Genomic DNA, 18113 nt, shown 5'->3' with positions numbered 1-18113 from the left:
TTAAACCCAGAACATGTCCTGGAACAGTATACTGAAATTCTTGCTTAATATTTGGTCATACAAAATTAAGCTTCAAGTGAAATGAGTTTCTCTTTGTGGTTTCACACATCCTTTGAAAACAGAAGTGGAGTCTTTAAATCCAGCATGAGTGTATTCCGTATGCTCAGCTGCAGCAAGAAAAATGTATTCCCTAACCTTGTGTAAGTCTAGCTCTTCACAGTCAAGGGATCGCTCCTCTTAAAGTGTGCCGCTGCTCTTGTCAGGCAGATTCCAGGTGTGAGTGCTTGTCTCTTACGGGTGCAACTGTCTCCCTCATGTTACTTTGCATGTACTTTTATGGTGCTTTGGAAACATTTCAAAGTTAATAGAATTGGTCTTTATGTCTTTACCATACGTTTTATAAACTACTTTTCCATTTTAACGCAATCAATTCTTCCTGATTTGTTCTCTTAGAACGAGAGACTACAGGCACTGCTTGGAGACAATGAAAAGATGAACTTGTCGGATGTGGAACTTATCCCATTGCCTTTAGAACCCCAGGTGAAAATTAGAGGAATAATCCCAGAAACAGCTACACTATTTAAGGTAATTGTGATGGATCTCTAATGTCTATGATTGGAACCTAATTCTAGAAAGCAAAAAGAGAGACACTCCCTTCAACAATGATTGCAGTGCAGATAATATCTGTAATTTTGTTTGATTTAGTAAATGCTAGATAAAAAAATCACCTTTTGTTTATCATTATGTCTTGATTTATCAGTAGATATTTTTATATGAAGTGTTTCAGATATTTTTTTTTTTATCTCTGGGTTGTTTTTAATCTTTAATTCTTTGAACTTTTTATTAATTAGAGCCACACCTACTTTTTTCCATGTAAGCTTTTTTTAAAAAAAAGCTTAAAATTTCAACACTTCTATTACCCATTCAGTTCATAAGTTCATGTGATTATAGTCTCGGTTAATCTTTTTAACATTTCTTGCTCTGATATTTGTTCCTGTGACTTGAATTTTTGTCTTGTGTTTTTGGGTAGTAATTCTCTTTAGTCCTTCGTAGCATGCCACGCTTCTTTAGGCTGGCCACGACTTGGATCGTTAGAAAGAGCTGATGGTAGTCACTTTCTCCAGTTGGGCCAAAGGACTGGGCATCGTTACCTGTGAAACATCATTATGTGTTGGACATAATAAAGAAAGGTCTCTGTAAGACATGGTGTTTTACGTTTTGTGATTCTAGGGATGGAAGGGCATAAGTTGCACTGGAATATTACTTTGTATCCAGAAAAGAAAGGGCTCATAGGACAACTACTTATGAATATAAAAAGGGGTGTGATTATACTAAGAAGTAGTTTGGATTTTTTTTCAAGGGTGTGTTTAAAGGCATCCTGTGGCAGCCCAGCTCACACAGCTGAAATGTTAAGTTTTTAAAGTAGCACTGAACCTTTCTGCATATTATGGACTCTGATATTCTATTCTTTTAAGAATTATTCTGTTGCATTACATTTTAAATGTGACTTGCAACTGTTTAATTGGTTTTAAAACTCATTAATGGATGATAACCTGCAATTTGAAAAATATTGGAACAGGAGGTAAAATGCAGATATTTCTTAGCTTGTGTTTACAACTCACTGGAAGCTGAGATGTTAAAAGCTACACACAGACAGGTAACAACTGGTATACATGTGTACACTGGTGTTCCTTTGGGCTGGAACTCTCAAACAAGACCAGCTTCTAGTATTCTCATTCCCTGAGACTAATCAAGAGCAGTAAATCAAAAAGCTAGTTTTACCATTTTTTTGAAACAGGATGGGAAAAAATATTTAAGACAGAGTAGGAGTTGTAGGAGTGGGGTATAGGAGTGTATATCTTCCACTCTTGTTAGGTGGATTCTGGATCCATTTTCTCCTTAAGTGTGCAATATTATATTTATGTCTTAAATGCCTAAAGTGGATGGTCAATAAAATATCATGAGACATGTTTTCAATCCTGATATCCAGTCTTTTTGTTTGTTTTTCTTACAATCCTTAAAATATATGAGCATTCTTAAAAATTCTGGGTTGGAGTTTAGGATTAATGGTTCTAGGGCATTTACTACATGACTCTATCATAGTAATTCTTAACCATTTTTGGGTCACAAATGCCTTTGAGGTAATTTACAAAATATATTTTTGCTTGGGGTGATAAAAGGATATGCCAAATTTAAGATACTTTAAAATTCAGAGTTTTAATCCAAAAGAGGTTATAAGTTCTAAACATATATTCAGTGAAGCATTTTTGATGCCTTTTACCCCCATCATTTTATGGGAAAATTTTCAAGCATACAGCAAAGATTAAAGAATTATAAAGTGAACAACTGGGACCTACTGTTTGACTCTTAACATTTTACTGTATTTGCTCTGTCACATGTCTTAGCAACCTTGCAGAGGAAAAGTCATTTTTATTTTACAGGTGAGTAGACAGGTTAAAGAACATGTGTGAGATTACCCAGCTAGTACCTGGAGGAGCCTGTTCCTATCTGTCACTGACTCTAGAGCTCTTGCTCTTCATGCCATGTAATCTTCTGACTGTTAGCTAGCTCGTTTTCTCCAAGGTATCTAATGACATCTTGCTGCCAGCCCATCTTGTTTCTTTAGGTTCTTATAACTTGTTTACCTTACAGGTGAGGATTTCCTCCTGTGTATAGTAAATCTTCATGCATTAATTTACATCCAAATTTGAAAACAATATTTTTATTTCCAGAGTGCTCTTATGCCTGCACAGTTATTCTTTAAGACAGAAGATGGAGGCAAATACCCTGTTATATTTAAGCATGGAGATGATTTACGCCAAGATCAACTTATTCTTCAAATCATTTCACTCATGGACAAGGTGACTATAACCTTATGTTGTCAGGGAACATTTTTAATTTTGGAAATCTGTGGTTTAGTGTATATGCTGTGTATGGACACTGAAGTATTTTTAACATTCGGTACAATCCTAGGAAGCTCAGCAGTCTCCACTTGACCTTGAACAAGTGTAGTTGTTTTTGTACACTGCAGAGTGACTCTTCTGTTGAGTATAAAATGAAATTTCATGCATTTCTTTTTATTAAAACTTTTTTCTCGGTTAAGTTCTCTCAGTGTCAGGTTTAGTAATTCCCTTCCTCTTAGTCAGCTAGATCTTTTTGTTCTTTAAATTGCATCCCTGCCCCTGGCTTTAAGAGGAACATAGTTGCCTTCATTTCCCTTTTCCTGGGTCCTATAATACTTCGTGACTAGAGAGAACTGCATAAATGAGTTGGAGGAACCCTACTGTTCATTGAAAACTATTGACAGTGATTTAGAATAAGATAAAAAAAAATTGGCATACCGTCAACTAAGTGCTTAATGAATTTATTTTGATCAAAGTAAAATTGATTAATTTAGTTAAACTTCAATATAGATTTATTATCTTAATATCTTATATTAAGCTATTATAATACTTGCCTACAAAACTCTTTCAAAACAATCTTTATATTTGGTTAACATATTTTATCTTTTGATCAAAAGCTGCTACGGAAGGAAAATCTGGATTTGAAGTTGACACCCTACAAGGTATTAGCCACCAGTACAAAACATGGTAAGCTTATGTTACACATGGTTATTTCAGTGTCCAGTGAGTCTACTTTTCCTCTTTTAATTGAAAGTTAAGAAATTAGGGATTGAATTCGTTTGTAGCACTGAAGACTGATTGAGCCTCCCTCCTTTTCTCCCTCGCTTCCTCTTGAAAACATTAAATGGTGTGTCTATAAGGAAAAATTAACATCTTTATGCTGTATTTATTTGAATTCAAAACTGGTTACAATTCACAGTAGTTTCTTACATAGTAATTTGTGTCCTGAATCATCATTTGAGAGTTACTATGACCCAGAGTGGCTTTGTATTGTGCTCTGCTTAAAAAAGCCACTCAGCAAATGATGTTGCCTTATTAACTAATTTTTTTTAAATACAGATCTATGGCATTTAAGTCTTTCTAAGATGGAATAACTTCTGGAAATTTGATAGACGATTCCCTAGGAATGCTTGCCTACAACGTTTTGTAAATTCCCTAGTCTTGTTACTCTCAGAGCTTCTCACTCTTAGATACCTGAGAACAAAAGTATCTGCTTTAGGTTTCCTGCTCTTCCCCTGGCCACCCTCACATCTTTTTGGTGGTGTAATTCCTCTTCTCATTTTTCTCTGAGAATGACCTTGTTAAAAGTGCACTTATGCTCTTTGACTATCCTGCATAAATTGATTTACTCACTTCTGTTTGCTCTTCAGACAGAGACAAAAGCCTTAGCTTGGTTTACAAGTTCTGGCGTGCTGTCACACACTTCTGTGCCTATTTCTCAAGCCTCTCTTTTGCCAGTCTCCCCCTTGCTTCCCAGGCATGAGCCACATGGGTCACCTTCCATTTTCTCAAACGCACCATGCTCTCTTCAGCCTTACGGCCTTGCTTTATGCTTTTGTCATTATCTTTAGCATCCGTTCCCACAGCTTTACCTGCTAACTTTCATTATCCTTCAAAACATGGCTCAAATGTCCGATGCCCTCTCATCTCTGTGGTTATTTATGTCTTCCTACACTTTCCTCTTTCATAGTACCCTTTTCTTCGTAGTATTTATCCCAGTAAGACTTGCAGGCTTGTGCAGTCTATAAACGCAGGGTCAAAGCTGTTTTTTACATGGCAAAGTTCTTACTACATTGGAGGAAGACAGTAAATATCTTGTAAGTGAATTAATGCAGACTATTCCCTATTTGTGATCCAGCAATGAATGAGACATTTCTTGCTCTAAAGGAGTATACAATAGTTTCCTTCATTCAACTTTGATGTTTTCATAGATACGTTGTTTTATACTACTGTTGTTGTTTTGGGACTTATTAGACTTGTCTTTTCTCCTTCTTGTTCTCCCATATAATGTCCTCTTCCCCTTCTTTTTGGTAGTTTAAGGGATTTATACTTTCTTCTCCTATCATTTCCAAAAAATGTCAGAGGATGGAGTGTTAGACAAAAAAAGCCAGTGAACATAATACAGTTTTAGGCTTAGGTGATTGATATTAAATAATTTCAGATTTCTTAAAGTGTTTTTAGATTTGGAATATTTTTAATTGGTATATGTTGTACAAGTACAGAAAGAAGAAATTTTTGTGCCAGATTTAGGAAGCTTAGCTATTGCTTTCTCTTCCTTGTATATAGTAATAGAAACTGGCCTGGAGAAATATACAGATCAATCAGCTTAGTTGAAAGAAAAGTTTTCTTATAGTTCCTGTGACTTAAATGCCCGTCTAAATATATTGTTTACAGACCTCTTTAAGTTGTTCCGGTATGTAGTGTACGCATTTGAAAATGAAGGTTATTCTTAGTAGAACTATTATTTTTATTGCTTAACCGGTAGTTGTGCTTAATGCAATGCATATATTTCTGTGTAGGCTTCATGCAGTTTATCCAGTCAGTTCCTGTTGCTGAAGTTCTTGATACAGAGGGAAGCATTCAGGTACAGAACCAATTTTAAATGAGTTATACAATTCATGAATATATTACTGTTCTAAAAATTTCAATTTTTAAAAAAGAATATACAGTTAAAAATGAATAAAAATGAATGTCTCCTTTTATCACCCACTTCTCTCGCATTGTTTTCCTTTCCTTGGCAGTAAATAATGCTAACAGGTGGAAATTCTTCCATGTTAGTACATACAGATGCTGTATTCCTCAGTGTCTGACATATAATAGGGAAGCAGGAATTAATTAAATTAAAAATTTGTTAGTTTATGGTTATATTATATCCCAAATTATGGAAATTCTGTAATATGTTTAACTGTAAGTGATCATTTGATTGTTTTCAATTTTTGTTGTTATTCAGAACAGTGCTACATATTTTTGCTCATACATGTTTGAACATTTGTTTTTAAGACCCCTCTCTTTCCCTCCAAACTCATCGCTGTCCTTTAATATAAGAAAAGGCAAGCAGTTTCTAGGATCATGCCGTGTGTGTCACTTTAAGTACATGGATTAGTTCTTATCGCATCTTAATAGTTTATTTTTGTCATTTTTTAAATGTGATTTTTCTTTTTTTCTTATGTAAAAAATGTATGTAATTTACACAGAAAACCTGATATACCTGAGATGAAAGATAATATAGAGAAGGACTTGACAGAAGATATTTGCTAGTGTGTTTTTGTCTTTCCCAGTTTAACATGTCACAGTAATTCAGTATGGTTTTTATTTATTTTTTATTTATTTATTTTTAAAGATTTTATTTATTTATTTGACAGAGAGAGACAGCCAGTGAGAGAGGGAGCACAAGCAGGGGGAGTGGGAGAGGAAGAAGCAGGCTCCTAGTGGAGAAGCCTGATGTGGGGCTCGATCTCAGAACCCTGGGATCACGCCCTGAGCCAAAGGCAGACGCTTAACGACTGCGCCAGTCAGGCACCCCCCAGTATGGAGTTCAAATCTGCATAAAGCATTACTCTGATTTCTTGGCAAAGCAAGTGGTTATTCTGTTCTTTGGTTTAAGTAACAGTCACATGCAATGATTAAAAGCTCAGGCTTATTGGAGTTCTTAGGGTTTTCTATAAATAGTATGTCATCTGCAAACAATGAAAGTTTTACTTCTTCCTTACCAATTCAGATGCCTTTTATTTCTTTTTGTTTTATAACTGCCGTGGCTAGGACTTCAGTACTATGTTGAATGAGGGTGGAGAGAGTGGACATCCTTGTCTTATTCCTCACCTTAGGGAAAAGGCTCTCAGTTTTTCCCCACTGAGTATGATGTGAGCTGTGGGTTTTTCACATATGGTCTTTATTATGTTGAGATATGTTCCTTCTAAACCTACATTGTTGAGGGCTTTTATCATGAATGAATGCTATACTTTGTCAAATGCTTTTTGTGCATCTATTGAAATGATCATATGATTCTCATCCTTTCTCTTATTGATGTGACATATCACGTTGATTGATTTGTGAATATTGAACCGCCCTTGCATCCCAGGAATAAGTCACACTTGATTGTGTGCATGATTTTTCTAATGTATTCTTGGATTCAGTTTTCCAGTATTTTTGAGGATTTTTGCATCTATGTTCATGAGAGATATTGGCCTCCTAGCACTGATAAATGAATTGAGTAAAGTTACAGAATATAAAATCAATGTACAGAAATCTGTTGCATTCCTATACACTAATAATGAAGCAGCAAAAAGAGAAATTAGGAAAACAACCCCATTTACAATTGCACCAAAAATAATAAAATAAAATACCTAGGAATAAAAGAGGTGAAAGAGCTGTACTCTGAAGCTATAAAACACTGATGAAAGAAATTGAAGACAACACAAAGAACTGGAAAGACACTCCATGCTCATGGATTTAAAGAAGAAATATTGTTAAAATGTCTATACTACCCAAAGCAATATACACATTTAATGCAATCCCCATCAAAATAGCAACAGCATTTTTCACAGAACAAGAACAAACAATTCTAAAATGTGTATAGCACCACAAAAGACCTCAAATAGCCAAAGCAGTCTTGAAGAACAACAGAATTAGAGGTATCCTAATTCCAGACCTTAGATGCTATTACAAAGCTGTAGTAATCAAAACAGTATGGTACTGACATGAAAATAGACACATAGATCAATGGAACAAATAGAAAGCCCAGAAATAAACCCACAATTACAAGATCAATTAATCTTTGACAAAAGAGGTAAGAATATGCAGTGGGAAAAAGTCTCTTCAACAAATGGTGCTGGAAAAACTAGACAGCTACATGCAAAAGAATGAAACTGGACCATTTTCTTACACTATACACAAAAATAAACTCAAAATGGATTAAGGACCTAAATGTGAGACCTGAAAACATAAAAATCCTACAAGAGAGCACAGGCAGTAATTTCTCTGACAGCTGTAGCAACATCCTTTTAGATCTATCTCCTGAGGCAAGGGAAACAAAAGCAAAAATAAACTGTTGGGACTACATCAAAATAAAAACCTGCTTCATAGCAAAGGAAACAGCCAACAAAGCTAAAAGACAACATGCTGAAGATGTTTGCAAATGACTTATCTGATAAAGGGTTAATATCCAAAATATATAAAGAACTTCTACAACTCAACACCCAAACCCCAAACAATCCAATAAAACATGGACAGAAGACATGAACAGGCATTTCTCCAAAGAAGACGTCCAGATGGCCAACAGAAGCATGAAAAGATGCTCCACATCAGTCATCATTAGGAAAATGCAAACCAAAACCACAATGAGATACCACTTCACACCTGTCAAAATGGCTAAAATCAAAGACTCAAGTAATAATAAGTGTTGGTGAGGAGTTAGAGAAAACAGGACCCTCATTGTTGGTGAGAATGCAAAGTGGTGAAGCCGCTGTGGAAGACAGTATGGAGGTTCCTCAAAAAATTAAAAATGGAACTACCCTACGATCCAGTAATCCCACTACTGGGTATTTAACCAAAAAGTATGAAAACACTAAGTCGAAGGGATATATGCACCCCTTTGTTTATTGCAGCATTATTTGTATTATTATTTATAATAGCTAAATTATGGAAGCATTCCAAGTGTCTATCAATAGATGAATGGATAAAGAAGAGGTGGGATGTGTGTGTATACACACACATATATACATACATGCACACACATACACACACACACAGACACCACACACAATGGAATATTATTCCACTGTAAAAAAGAATGACATCTTGCTATTTGTAACAACATGGATTGATCTAGAAAAGTATAATGATAAGTAAAATAAGCCAGTCAGAGAAAGACAAATACCATACGATATCATTCATATGTAGAATTTAAGAGACAAAACAAATGAACAAAGGAAAAAAAAAAGAGAGATAAATCAAAAAATTGCTCTTAACCATAGAGAACAAACAGATGGTTACCAGAGGGGAGGTGGGGTAGGGGGGAGATGGGGGAAAAAAAAAAGAAAAAAGCTTGTGCTCAAAACATCTAACTGCCTGGGGTTGAAGTTTTGCCATGCAGCTTTTCAACTGTAAACCTTGAGTTGCTTCTTAATCCTTTGTGCAAAGAAGAGGTAACATAGCTGACTTTAGAAAGGCCCGCTTGCTAGGTTAGCCTTTGACTGATACCTGGGAACTCGGCCTTCAGTGTGTCGTTCCTGTGTTCCCTAACTGATAAGGGTGGTTCAGTGTGCCTAGACTGTTTGTGATACGTGATTTATAGCAAACAACTTGCTTTCCTTCTAGAATTTTTGCAGTTGCTAGACAGAGGGTGCCTATATGACCAGCTCCCAATAAAAACCTTGAGTGATGAGTCTCCAGTAGGCTTCCCTGGACAGAAACATTGCACCCATATTACTGCCTTTTTTAAAAAATTGTTGAAGAAAAGTAATAAATATGCTCAGTGTATCCCCTCGCAGAAGAGAGCCAGGAGGCTTACACATGGGTTTCTCCAGACTTTGCCTATGTATTTTTCCTATGCTAAACCTTCTGTGTATACTTTTGCTTGAATAAGTACCCGTTGTGGTACAACCATATGTTGAGTCTGTGACTCTATGTAACATATCAGACTTGTAGGAGGCCTTGACCCCCTAACATACCTTTCGGGTCTCAGTTTCTGCATCTGTAAAATTGGGTAATAATTAATCATAACTTCCTCTAGGATTGTTTTGAAGATGATGTGAAGTGTAGGCAGAGCTTTAACATAGTTTCTAATTGAAGTAATTGTTTAATAAAGTTGTCAATTATGTTGTTCTGTGTAATTATGATTTGGTAAAATAAGGACAGTGGCAGTTTGTATATTGATTCTTGGTTTTCATATCTGATCTCTGTAAATAGTTTTGCTAAGTCATAGGTTATTCTCATGTTCAATTTCAGAAGATAATTAAAAGCTATTTTGCAAAGTAGTTGTTTTTGGAAAAAACTGTTCTGTTTTTTCATTGCTATACATCTTTAATCTTGGTATTGTTAGACTTTTATATTTTTTAATTTTCAAATTTTTAAAAAATTGTCAGACTTTTAAGTTTTGCTATTTTATTGTGGGTTTAGTTTGCATTTCCCTAATTACCCACAAGGTTGTAAAAATATATGTATAGGCCATTTATTTCTTCTGTAACATGCTTATTTACATCTTTTGTTCATTTTCCTGTTGGGTTGTTTGTGTTTTTATTGATTTATAGGAATTCTCTATATATTCAAGGCATAGTCCTTTGTCAAACTTTTAGGGTGTTCAGAAAAGCTGAACTTTTTTTTTTTTTAACAGCATGTTACTTGTATTTTCAAATAATACATACTGTTTTTCTTTAACATCTAATATGGAAGGGAATAGTTCCAGTTGGTAGTCAGAAACAAACAATTTTTTGTTTTTTATTTTCCCCACCGTTTCCAGACTCTTTGGACACAGCTAATGCATTTTTTGTCCCCCTGTAATTCTTTTGTTCAGTTCACATCTCTCTAATATTTATCTTTCCATTAATTTCCTCTAAGAATTATTAGCAGTTGCATTGTAATTAATTTACAAATTTGGGTGTAATTTTATTGACCTTTTTTTATGTCGACTATATGGAGTGTCGACATACAATATTATCTTACTTTGAGGTGTTACGAAATGATCACCATAAGTCTAGTTACCATCTGTCACCATACAAAGTTATTAACAATATTATTGACTATTTCCCTGTGCTGTACTTTTGTACCTTTTTTGTTTTATAACTGGAGGTTTCTTAATGGTAACAGTAGCTATACTTAAAGATAACTTTAATAACTCATGTTCACTTTAAGGAGAATGTATGATACAAAAATACCCTCATTGTTTACATTCAGAAGAAAAGTAAAAGGGATAAATTGAGTATAGAGAAATAGCAGTAAACTTATTTTATTTTGTGTAATGTTCTCCCTAAGGTGTAAAAGTAGCAGCATACTTTTTTTTTTTTTTTTGATCTTAACTGTCTGTAAGCATAGTAATAAGACTGATTTTTGGAATAAGCTTTTTAAAGTCCACATTTTATAATTATTGACTGAGCTTTAGACTAGATACTTGGTTATTTCCTATAATTTCAAAATGTCTGATTTGTTTAAGGATTGTATTGAATTTGTAAACATGTAAATTATATCTTTTCAGAACTTCTTTAGAAAGTACGCACCAAGTGAAAATGGGCCAAATGGGATCAGTGCTGAAGTTATGGACACATATGTTAAAAGCTGTGGTAAGTTTTTCAAGTTCTACTTTCCATTGATATATTGGAGTCAAGGAAATAGGCTGTCCCAAGTTTGCCATATTCATACATATTTACATTTATCACATCGTAGGATTTTATCTTGTCCTTTTGGGCTGCTATAACAAAATTCCAGAGGGTGGCTTATACGCTGGAAGTCCAAGATAAGGTACCAATGTGGTCAGGTGAGGGCCCTTTTGGGGTGGAAGACTTTTTGTTGTATTTTCACCTGGCAGAATGGGCTAGGGAGCTCTGTGGGCTCTCGTTTTTGAGTTGTTAAGATGGTAAGCACCGCCTAATACCATCGCACTGGGCAGTAGGATTTCGATGTGTGAATTTAGGAAGGACATAGACATTCAGATCATGGCAGATTTAAATGCTCTATAAGAAGATATTTAAGAGGTATAAAATCCTGATAAAAGAAGTCATTAATGTTTTGACATAATAGGAGTAACAAGGTGTAAATTCTATTTAGTCTTTCGTCTTTGCGATCACTTAACTGTGTTACAATTACAAGTTATCTCTTCCTGGAAGCTGTTAATTTTCCCCTAGATTTTCCCTGTGTTTGAGTAACTGCAGTTAGTAGACTGTGGGAAAAAATCTGAGCAATAATTATGGTTTAGATAAATCTCAAGAGCTGTGTTAGGAGGATGCCTCTCATGATATTTTATTTTATGGTCCCTTCCTGGAAATAGGTAAGTGGTAGAATGCCATAGGGATTAATTCATATTTTTGACCATTTATGCCTACCTGTCCTCATGAAGTTTATATTCTAGAGGATTTTTTAAAAAGTTTCTGAAGAGGTTTTTTTTTTTTTGTTTGTTTGTTTTTAATAACTGGATTGTTTAAGGGAGGGTTAATAAAGGAGTTGACACCAGAGTTGAGCCCTGGGTGGGATATGGTATGTAATAAGTTGTTTTATTTAAGTTTTATGTTCCTATTTATATCTATCCTTAAGTTAAGAAGAAGCAAGTAACAGCTTTATAGACATATAACAATTGTATTTAAGCTTTCGTTATCATTTTATGGTTTGTAAACTCCTTCTTATACATGACATTTTTAAATTTTTCACAATGTTCCTGTGAAGTAGTATTCCAGATTATTTTAGACAACATAATTTCTTCCCAAATTTATACTTGATGATGCAGTTTTGGCTTAGAAGTGCAAAGAAAATGTAATATTCCTGGGAACTTTAAAAGCACCAAAATAAAATATGTATGTATATTAAAAATCCTTTACGGTTTTGATCTTATTTTTATTTTTACTGAAGGAATATAATATGTGTTACATGTAACTGTGTTTACCCATAAAAATGACCACATACAGTGTAGATTTAAGAACTAAAAAAAACTGAAACATTCCAGAGAAAATGTATTCTTTCTTTTTATTTCCGCTTTCTCTCCCACTCTGTATTCTTCTTGTCTTTCTCTCCTACCTTCCCTGCTTTCATTCTTTTCTTTCCTTTTCCCCTTTCTCTTCTTTCCTGTTTTTTCAGGACTTCAACTCTGTTTTCTGTGTTCTGAAAAAATTACATATCATCTAAAGACTAGGCTGCACATCTGAGATTACTCACATGACAGTTCATACTGTCTTTTATAACAAGGCTTATCAATTAAGTCTTCTGTACCTGGCCTCTCTGTGGCTTGGGCTTCTCAGAACTGGGTTCCAAGAGGAAGTACTCTAAGAGACAGGAAGTAGAAATTTTTGGTTTCTGAAGGCTTGAACTAGAAAGTCACAGCCTGCCTGGATCCAAAGTGAGCGGCTATAATTCCCACCTTGAATGAAAAGTGTGTTAAAGAATGTGTGGCTGTCTTTCTTTATCTTTATCCAAGTTCTCTCAGTATCTTGTTACATGAGATATTTCACATGCCCTCCAACAATTATCTTGAGTCTTCTTACTGAAATTTTAGATAGTTACTGTAAACTTTTTTACATCATAAATCTATTTAATAAGGAATGCTAACTTTTTCTACTTGAAATGTATACACATATCATCTATAAATATTGACTACAATTTGAAAATTTTAATAAAATTACTGGTACAGTATATTATGGATACATGTCATAGTATTATACCTTTCATGTAATGTTCCTTTTTTTCCCAAGACCTAATGAAAATATTATTGGTTTTTCATGTAAAAAAAAAATAGCCATTTAAATTGCACCTCTTGGACACTTAAATTCACATTGGCTCTTGTTCCTCTCTTTCCCCCCAGTATTACACGTTTATTCCTTCCCTGATAATTGACTTGATGGCAGGCCTTCTCTTCATCTTATTTTGAATTGACCTTCTGTTTCCTGTATATCTTGCTGTGTTAAAAAATAATCATTTGTGTTTCAGTGAGTTTGGTAGCATTCCAGGTTATATTGGAGGTTGAAAGCCATTATTTGAGTTTTTAATTAGAGGATTTAGTGATGAATAAGTTGCCAGCTACTTTGTACTGGAATCTGATTGTTGGACATTATCATATAGATATATGTGTAACTTTCATTTTAGAAAGTAAAGTTTCGGGTTTGGGGCAGAGTGTAAGAAGAAAGTGATAATAGTTACCATGATGGATTATGCAAGGTGTCAAGTCTGTATCATGCAAGTAAATGTGAGAACACTATTATTCTTACACACATATCTTTACTAAGTAAAGGAAAATAACTTTAGTTGTCTAATAGTTCTCTGTATTTTACTTTAAATCAAAGTTCTATTATAAAACCAATTTGAAGACATTTCACATGGGGTCATAATACTAATGACAAGCATCCTTTGGACAAGATTCTCTTGGACAGGTACCGTATTTCCACTGAAGTTAAAGAATAGCTTCAATTCCTCTAAAAATCCCCTGATGTACTCTGTGCCACCTCAGATTGTTCTGAATCTATTATCTGTGTCCTAAAAATTTCCGTGGATCATCCCACTCTTAATTCAAATGTCTTTTTCAGGATGTACTCTTTCTCTTAAGCACTGACACTTTGAATTATTGGAATACTCTGAATTCATACCCCCACCATTTATATAAATGTGAAAGAGAGATCATATGCTATCTCACTTTAAAAAACAGCAGTTGGGAGGCGCCTGGGTGGCACAGCGGTTAAGCGTCTGCCTTCGGCTCAGGGCGTGATCCCGGTGTTATGGGATCGAGCCCCACATCAGGCTCCTCCGCTATGAGCCTGCTTCTTCCTCTCCCGCTCCCCCTGCTTGTGTTCCCTCTCTCGCTGGCTGTCTCTCTCTCTGTCAAATAAATAAAAAACAGCAGTCGAAGTGACCATTGAACGTATTTATGACCCCCAACCCACTGAGGCAGGGTAAAGGGCTCTTTTTCGTACAGTTTCCATTTCCATTGGAAAATAATCCAGTAGTAACAATGAAATATTATTGTGAAAGCAAATGCGATGATAGAGAATAGTTTATCAAAACATCTTGCCTTATCAGTAGAGACAGGCAAAATTTATGGCATGTCTGGTTATATAAAAATTTTAGTTCAAAAGTACTGTTGCTGCACATGAATCATTACTCTGTAGGGATAGCTAAACAACTTGAAACAAAGTAGTGATAAAACTAATTTATAATTAACAAAAAAGTAAGTTGTACCATACAACAACTCAAGTGCATTGATGCACAGTGATGTTCTTTCTGAAAATTGCAGGAGTTGAGCTGTCTTTCACGTGATCAGTAGGAGTTCTGTATCCTTCACAAGTATTGAGTGACAAACCAGATTTCTAAGTGACTCACATCTTAGAGAGCTCAGTGTCCTAAGTTCTTATGTGTTCTCTTTATGAATACCAGATTTAATATCCTCGCGTAGGTCGCTCACTAGTTTTTCGTGCGGAGCCACTGGTCTTGTGGAACTGCACATTGTGCAGCAGTTTCAGAGCAGTGCTGCTACTCCACGTATAAGCCATGGACCGGCAGCATTGGCTTCATGTGGGAACTTGTTTGTATTAGTGAATCCCAGTGCTTTGCCCTGGGTGTTTTGATCAGAGTCTTCATTTTAGCAGAATTCCCAGGGGATTCTTATGTACAATAAAGCACTAGAGAGGGTTTTCCAACCTTACTGGTGTGTGTAACAATCACTTTCTGGCCACTGCCCCTAGAAATTCTGGTGCAGCAAGACTGAAGCAGGCCCTAAGCATCTGCATTTTTAACAAGCTTCTAGGTGAGAGTGATGCTGCCAGTCTGTGCCTCACATTTTGAAGAGCAGTTCCCCAGATCAAGGGATCACTTTTTCCCTCAAGCCTTCCACATAGGAACTATTGTAGGCTTCTTCAGGCCACGTGGTCTCTGGTGCAGCCTTTCAAGCAGGCCATTGTAGTGCTTAAGAAATATGTAAGTGAATGGGTGTGGCTGAGTTCCAGTAAACTTTATTAATCAGCTATAAAAACAGAGGGTCCATCTTTGGCTGTCAAGCTGTATTTGTTCATCTTTTATGTCAGTGACCCTCAAGTTCCTCAGTGGATCACTTACTGTGTTAACGGTTGCATTCAGCTGAAGTTCACATAATCTATAGTGGCTTACACACACAGGTCATTTTCTTTTTGTAGGAAGCCCAGATGTTAGCCACTGCAGTTAATTCGGCCGCTTACAGATGTTAGGGCCTGCCAAGATCTTCGTGATTCCCTGTGGTCCTGAATGACTTTTGCCAATGTGGTCATCATGTTTGCAGTCTAGCCAGCCCAGAGAAAAAGCCTATAAGGCTCACTCCTCAGCTCATTCTGCTCCATCTTTCAAAATGCTCATCACAAAACTTCATTTGCTTACAGTTCCCTGGACATGCCTAAGTGAGGCGAGGCTGGGAAACACATTGTCTTACCTAGGCACAATTTCACCCCCCCCCCCCACGCCCTGGTTTTGTTTTAAGGAAGAAGCATAGATAGGACAGTGTGTAGGCAAAGGGCTAGGTTCCTGTCACGCTATAGGCTGTATCTTGAGAGTAACTGATTTCTTACAGTTAAGTGAAAATTGTTAGCAGAACCATTTTTTTTTAAAGATTTTATTTATTTATTTGACAGAGGTAGAGACAGCCAGCGAGAGAGGGAACACAAGCAGGGGGAGTGGGAGAGGAAGAAGCAGGCTTCCAGCAGAAGAGCCTGATGTGGGGCTCGATCCCAGAACGTGGGGATCACGCCCTGAGCCAAAGGCAGACGCTCAACGACTGAGCCACCCAGGCGCCCCAGCCACCCAGGCGCCCCAGCAGAACCATTTTTTGGATGATAGTATGCTTTCCTACATTCTGTACATATGGATATATTTTGAAATACATATAATACAGAATTTTATCTATAATTAGAATATGGTTAGTTATTCTAAACAAATATACTTGAGTTTAAATATCTTGTTGAGTGTTGTATCTATTTAAATAGCCATTTTGGGGGACAGGGGCTCTACAGTGCAGAAGTGGCTTGAGCAAGGACTTTAGAATCAGAGTTCAGTTCAAATCCCCTCCCAGTGACCTTGGACAATCATGTTAACTTCTGGAGCCTGAGGTGTTTTTATTTGAACCGTAGTTATAATACTTAATTGGCATCATTATAAGGGTGAGAGATGATGAATGTAATGTGCCTGGCTAAGTAACCTTCAGTAAGTTGTAACTGTGGTTAATTAATTAATAATTAAAGATCAACCCAGTGAAATAAATTTAGTCATTAACAGGTGGTCCAGTCTTTTTTTCTACATACTGAGACAAACATGTTTTTGTAAATACTGGTGTAGTCATGTGTATATTTGCCAGTTGTATTTCTTCTCAGGTTACTAATGGGAGCAACAGAATGGAAAAAAATAATCTTCAAAAAGGTGTTATTTGCTTAATTTGGTTTGCGCATTTTCAACACATGGCAGGTTTCCTGACTTTTTAGAAGAAAAAGATAAAAGAATAAAGCTAGAGCCAGTGACTCTGCCCCTAGCCCTGCTCATGTAATTTTTCTTAATACTTGAGAAGATTATGCTGTGAACTTAAGTGCTGTTACCACTCCTGTGAATTCAGTTGTTTTTCTCTCTGCTGGCACTTCACAATTGTTTCTTTAAAGAGTTTTCTTTTAAGCCCTGCGTTTACTTTTGTTACCGTATAGATAATAGAGTTAGTTGTAGGATGGTTGACTTCATTATGAATATTTCTGTAGACACTTCTTTTTCGCTGTCATCTGTAACATGTGTCCAATTTGAAATGAGAAGTGGGAGAATCATGTTATAATTAAGGTTCCTGAAGCCTGAATTAACTTTTGATATAAGTAACTTTTATAATTTGACAAAATTCTACAGGATATTATTTCTCATGCAAATAGTTTATATTGAGTTTCAAGCGATAAACTCTTTATAGAATCAAAGAAGATTACACATTTGAGAATTTAGGTGAGAATCAAAAAGTAGTAATCAAATTGAAGTTAAAGTAATACAGGCTGCTTTTTATATTCGTTTGTATGTTTAACCTGGCTTGCATGTGTTTTTCACTTTGTTTTTTTTTTTTTTTGAACTGTTATTTGCAGCTGGATATTGTGTGATTACATATATACTTGGAGTTGGAGACAGACACCTGGATAACCTTTTGCTAACAAAAACAGGTAACAACTAATGGCTACTAGCAGATTTATACATTTTATATGCCAGTGATTTTTACTGTGGAATCTACTTAGTAACGAAACAAGTTACATAAGTGAAAATAAATCATATGTGTCTTTAAAGTCCCTTTATATGGTGCCTTTGAAGGCAATTCCCATCCCTTAAAAGAATCACTTTTTTTATTTTTATTTTTTTGTCAGAGAGCAGAGGAACACAAGCAGGGGGAGCAGGAGAGGGAGAAGCAGGCTCCCCACTGAGCAGGGAGCCTGATGCAGGACTTGATCCCAGGACCCTGGGATCATGACCTGAGCTGAAGGTAGCCACTTAATCGACTGAGCCACCCAGGTGCCCCCAAGAATCACTTCAGTGGTAACCCAGTAACTT

At 35.8% G+C, this 18113-nt stretch overlaps 1 protein-coding gene across 1 annotated transcript in view; it reads left to right on the top strand.

Annotated features, from left to right (window-relative positions):
- The window catches only part of PIK3C3 (phosphatidylinositol 3-kinase catalytic subunit type 3), a 138226-nt gene that overhangs the window by 83743 nt on the left and 36370 nt on the right, over positions 1 to 18113 (top strand). The window contains exons 16-21 of the mRNA XM_008691401.2: positions 454 to 585; positions 2733 to 2861; positions 3521 to 3590; positions 5423 to 5487; positions 11092 to 11176; positions 17657 to 17731. Coding sequence (XP_008689623.2) covers positions 454 to 585; positions 2733 to 2861; positions 3521 to 3590; positions 5423 to 5487; positions 11092 to 11176; positions 17657 to 17731 — 556 coding nt within the window. The remainder of the gene's footprint in view (positions 1 to 453; positions 586 to 2732; positions 2862 to 3520; positions 3591 to 5422; positions 5488 to 11091; positions 11177 to 17656; positions 17732 to 18113) is intronic.

Source organism: Ursus maritimus, unplaced genomic scaffold, assembly GCF_017311325.1.
Source record: "Ursus maritimus isolate PB19 unplaced genomic scaffold, ASM1731132v1 scaffold_18, whole genome shotgun sequence".
NCBI classification, from domain to species: Eukaryota; Metazoa; Chordata; class Mammalia; order Carnivora; family Ursidae; genus Ursus; species Ursus maritimus.
The sequence above is the reverse complement of the archived record's forward strand: the minus strand, read 5'-3'. Positions and strand labels throughout refer to the sequence as shown.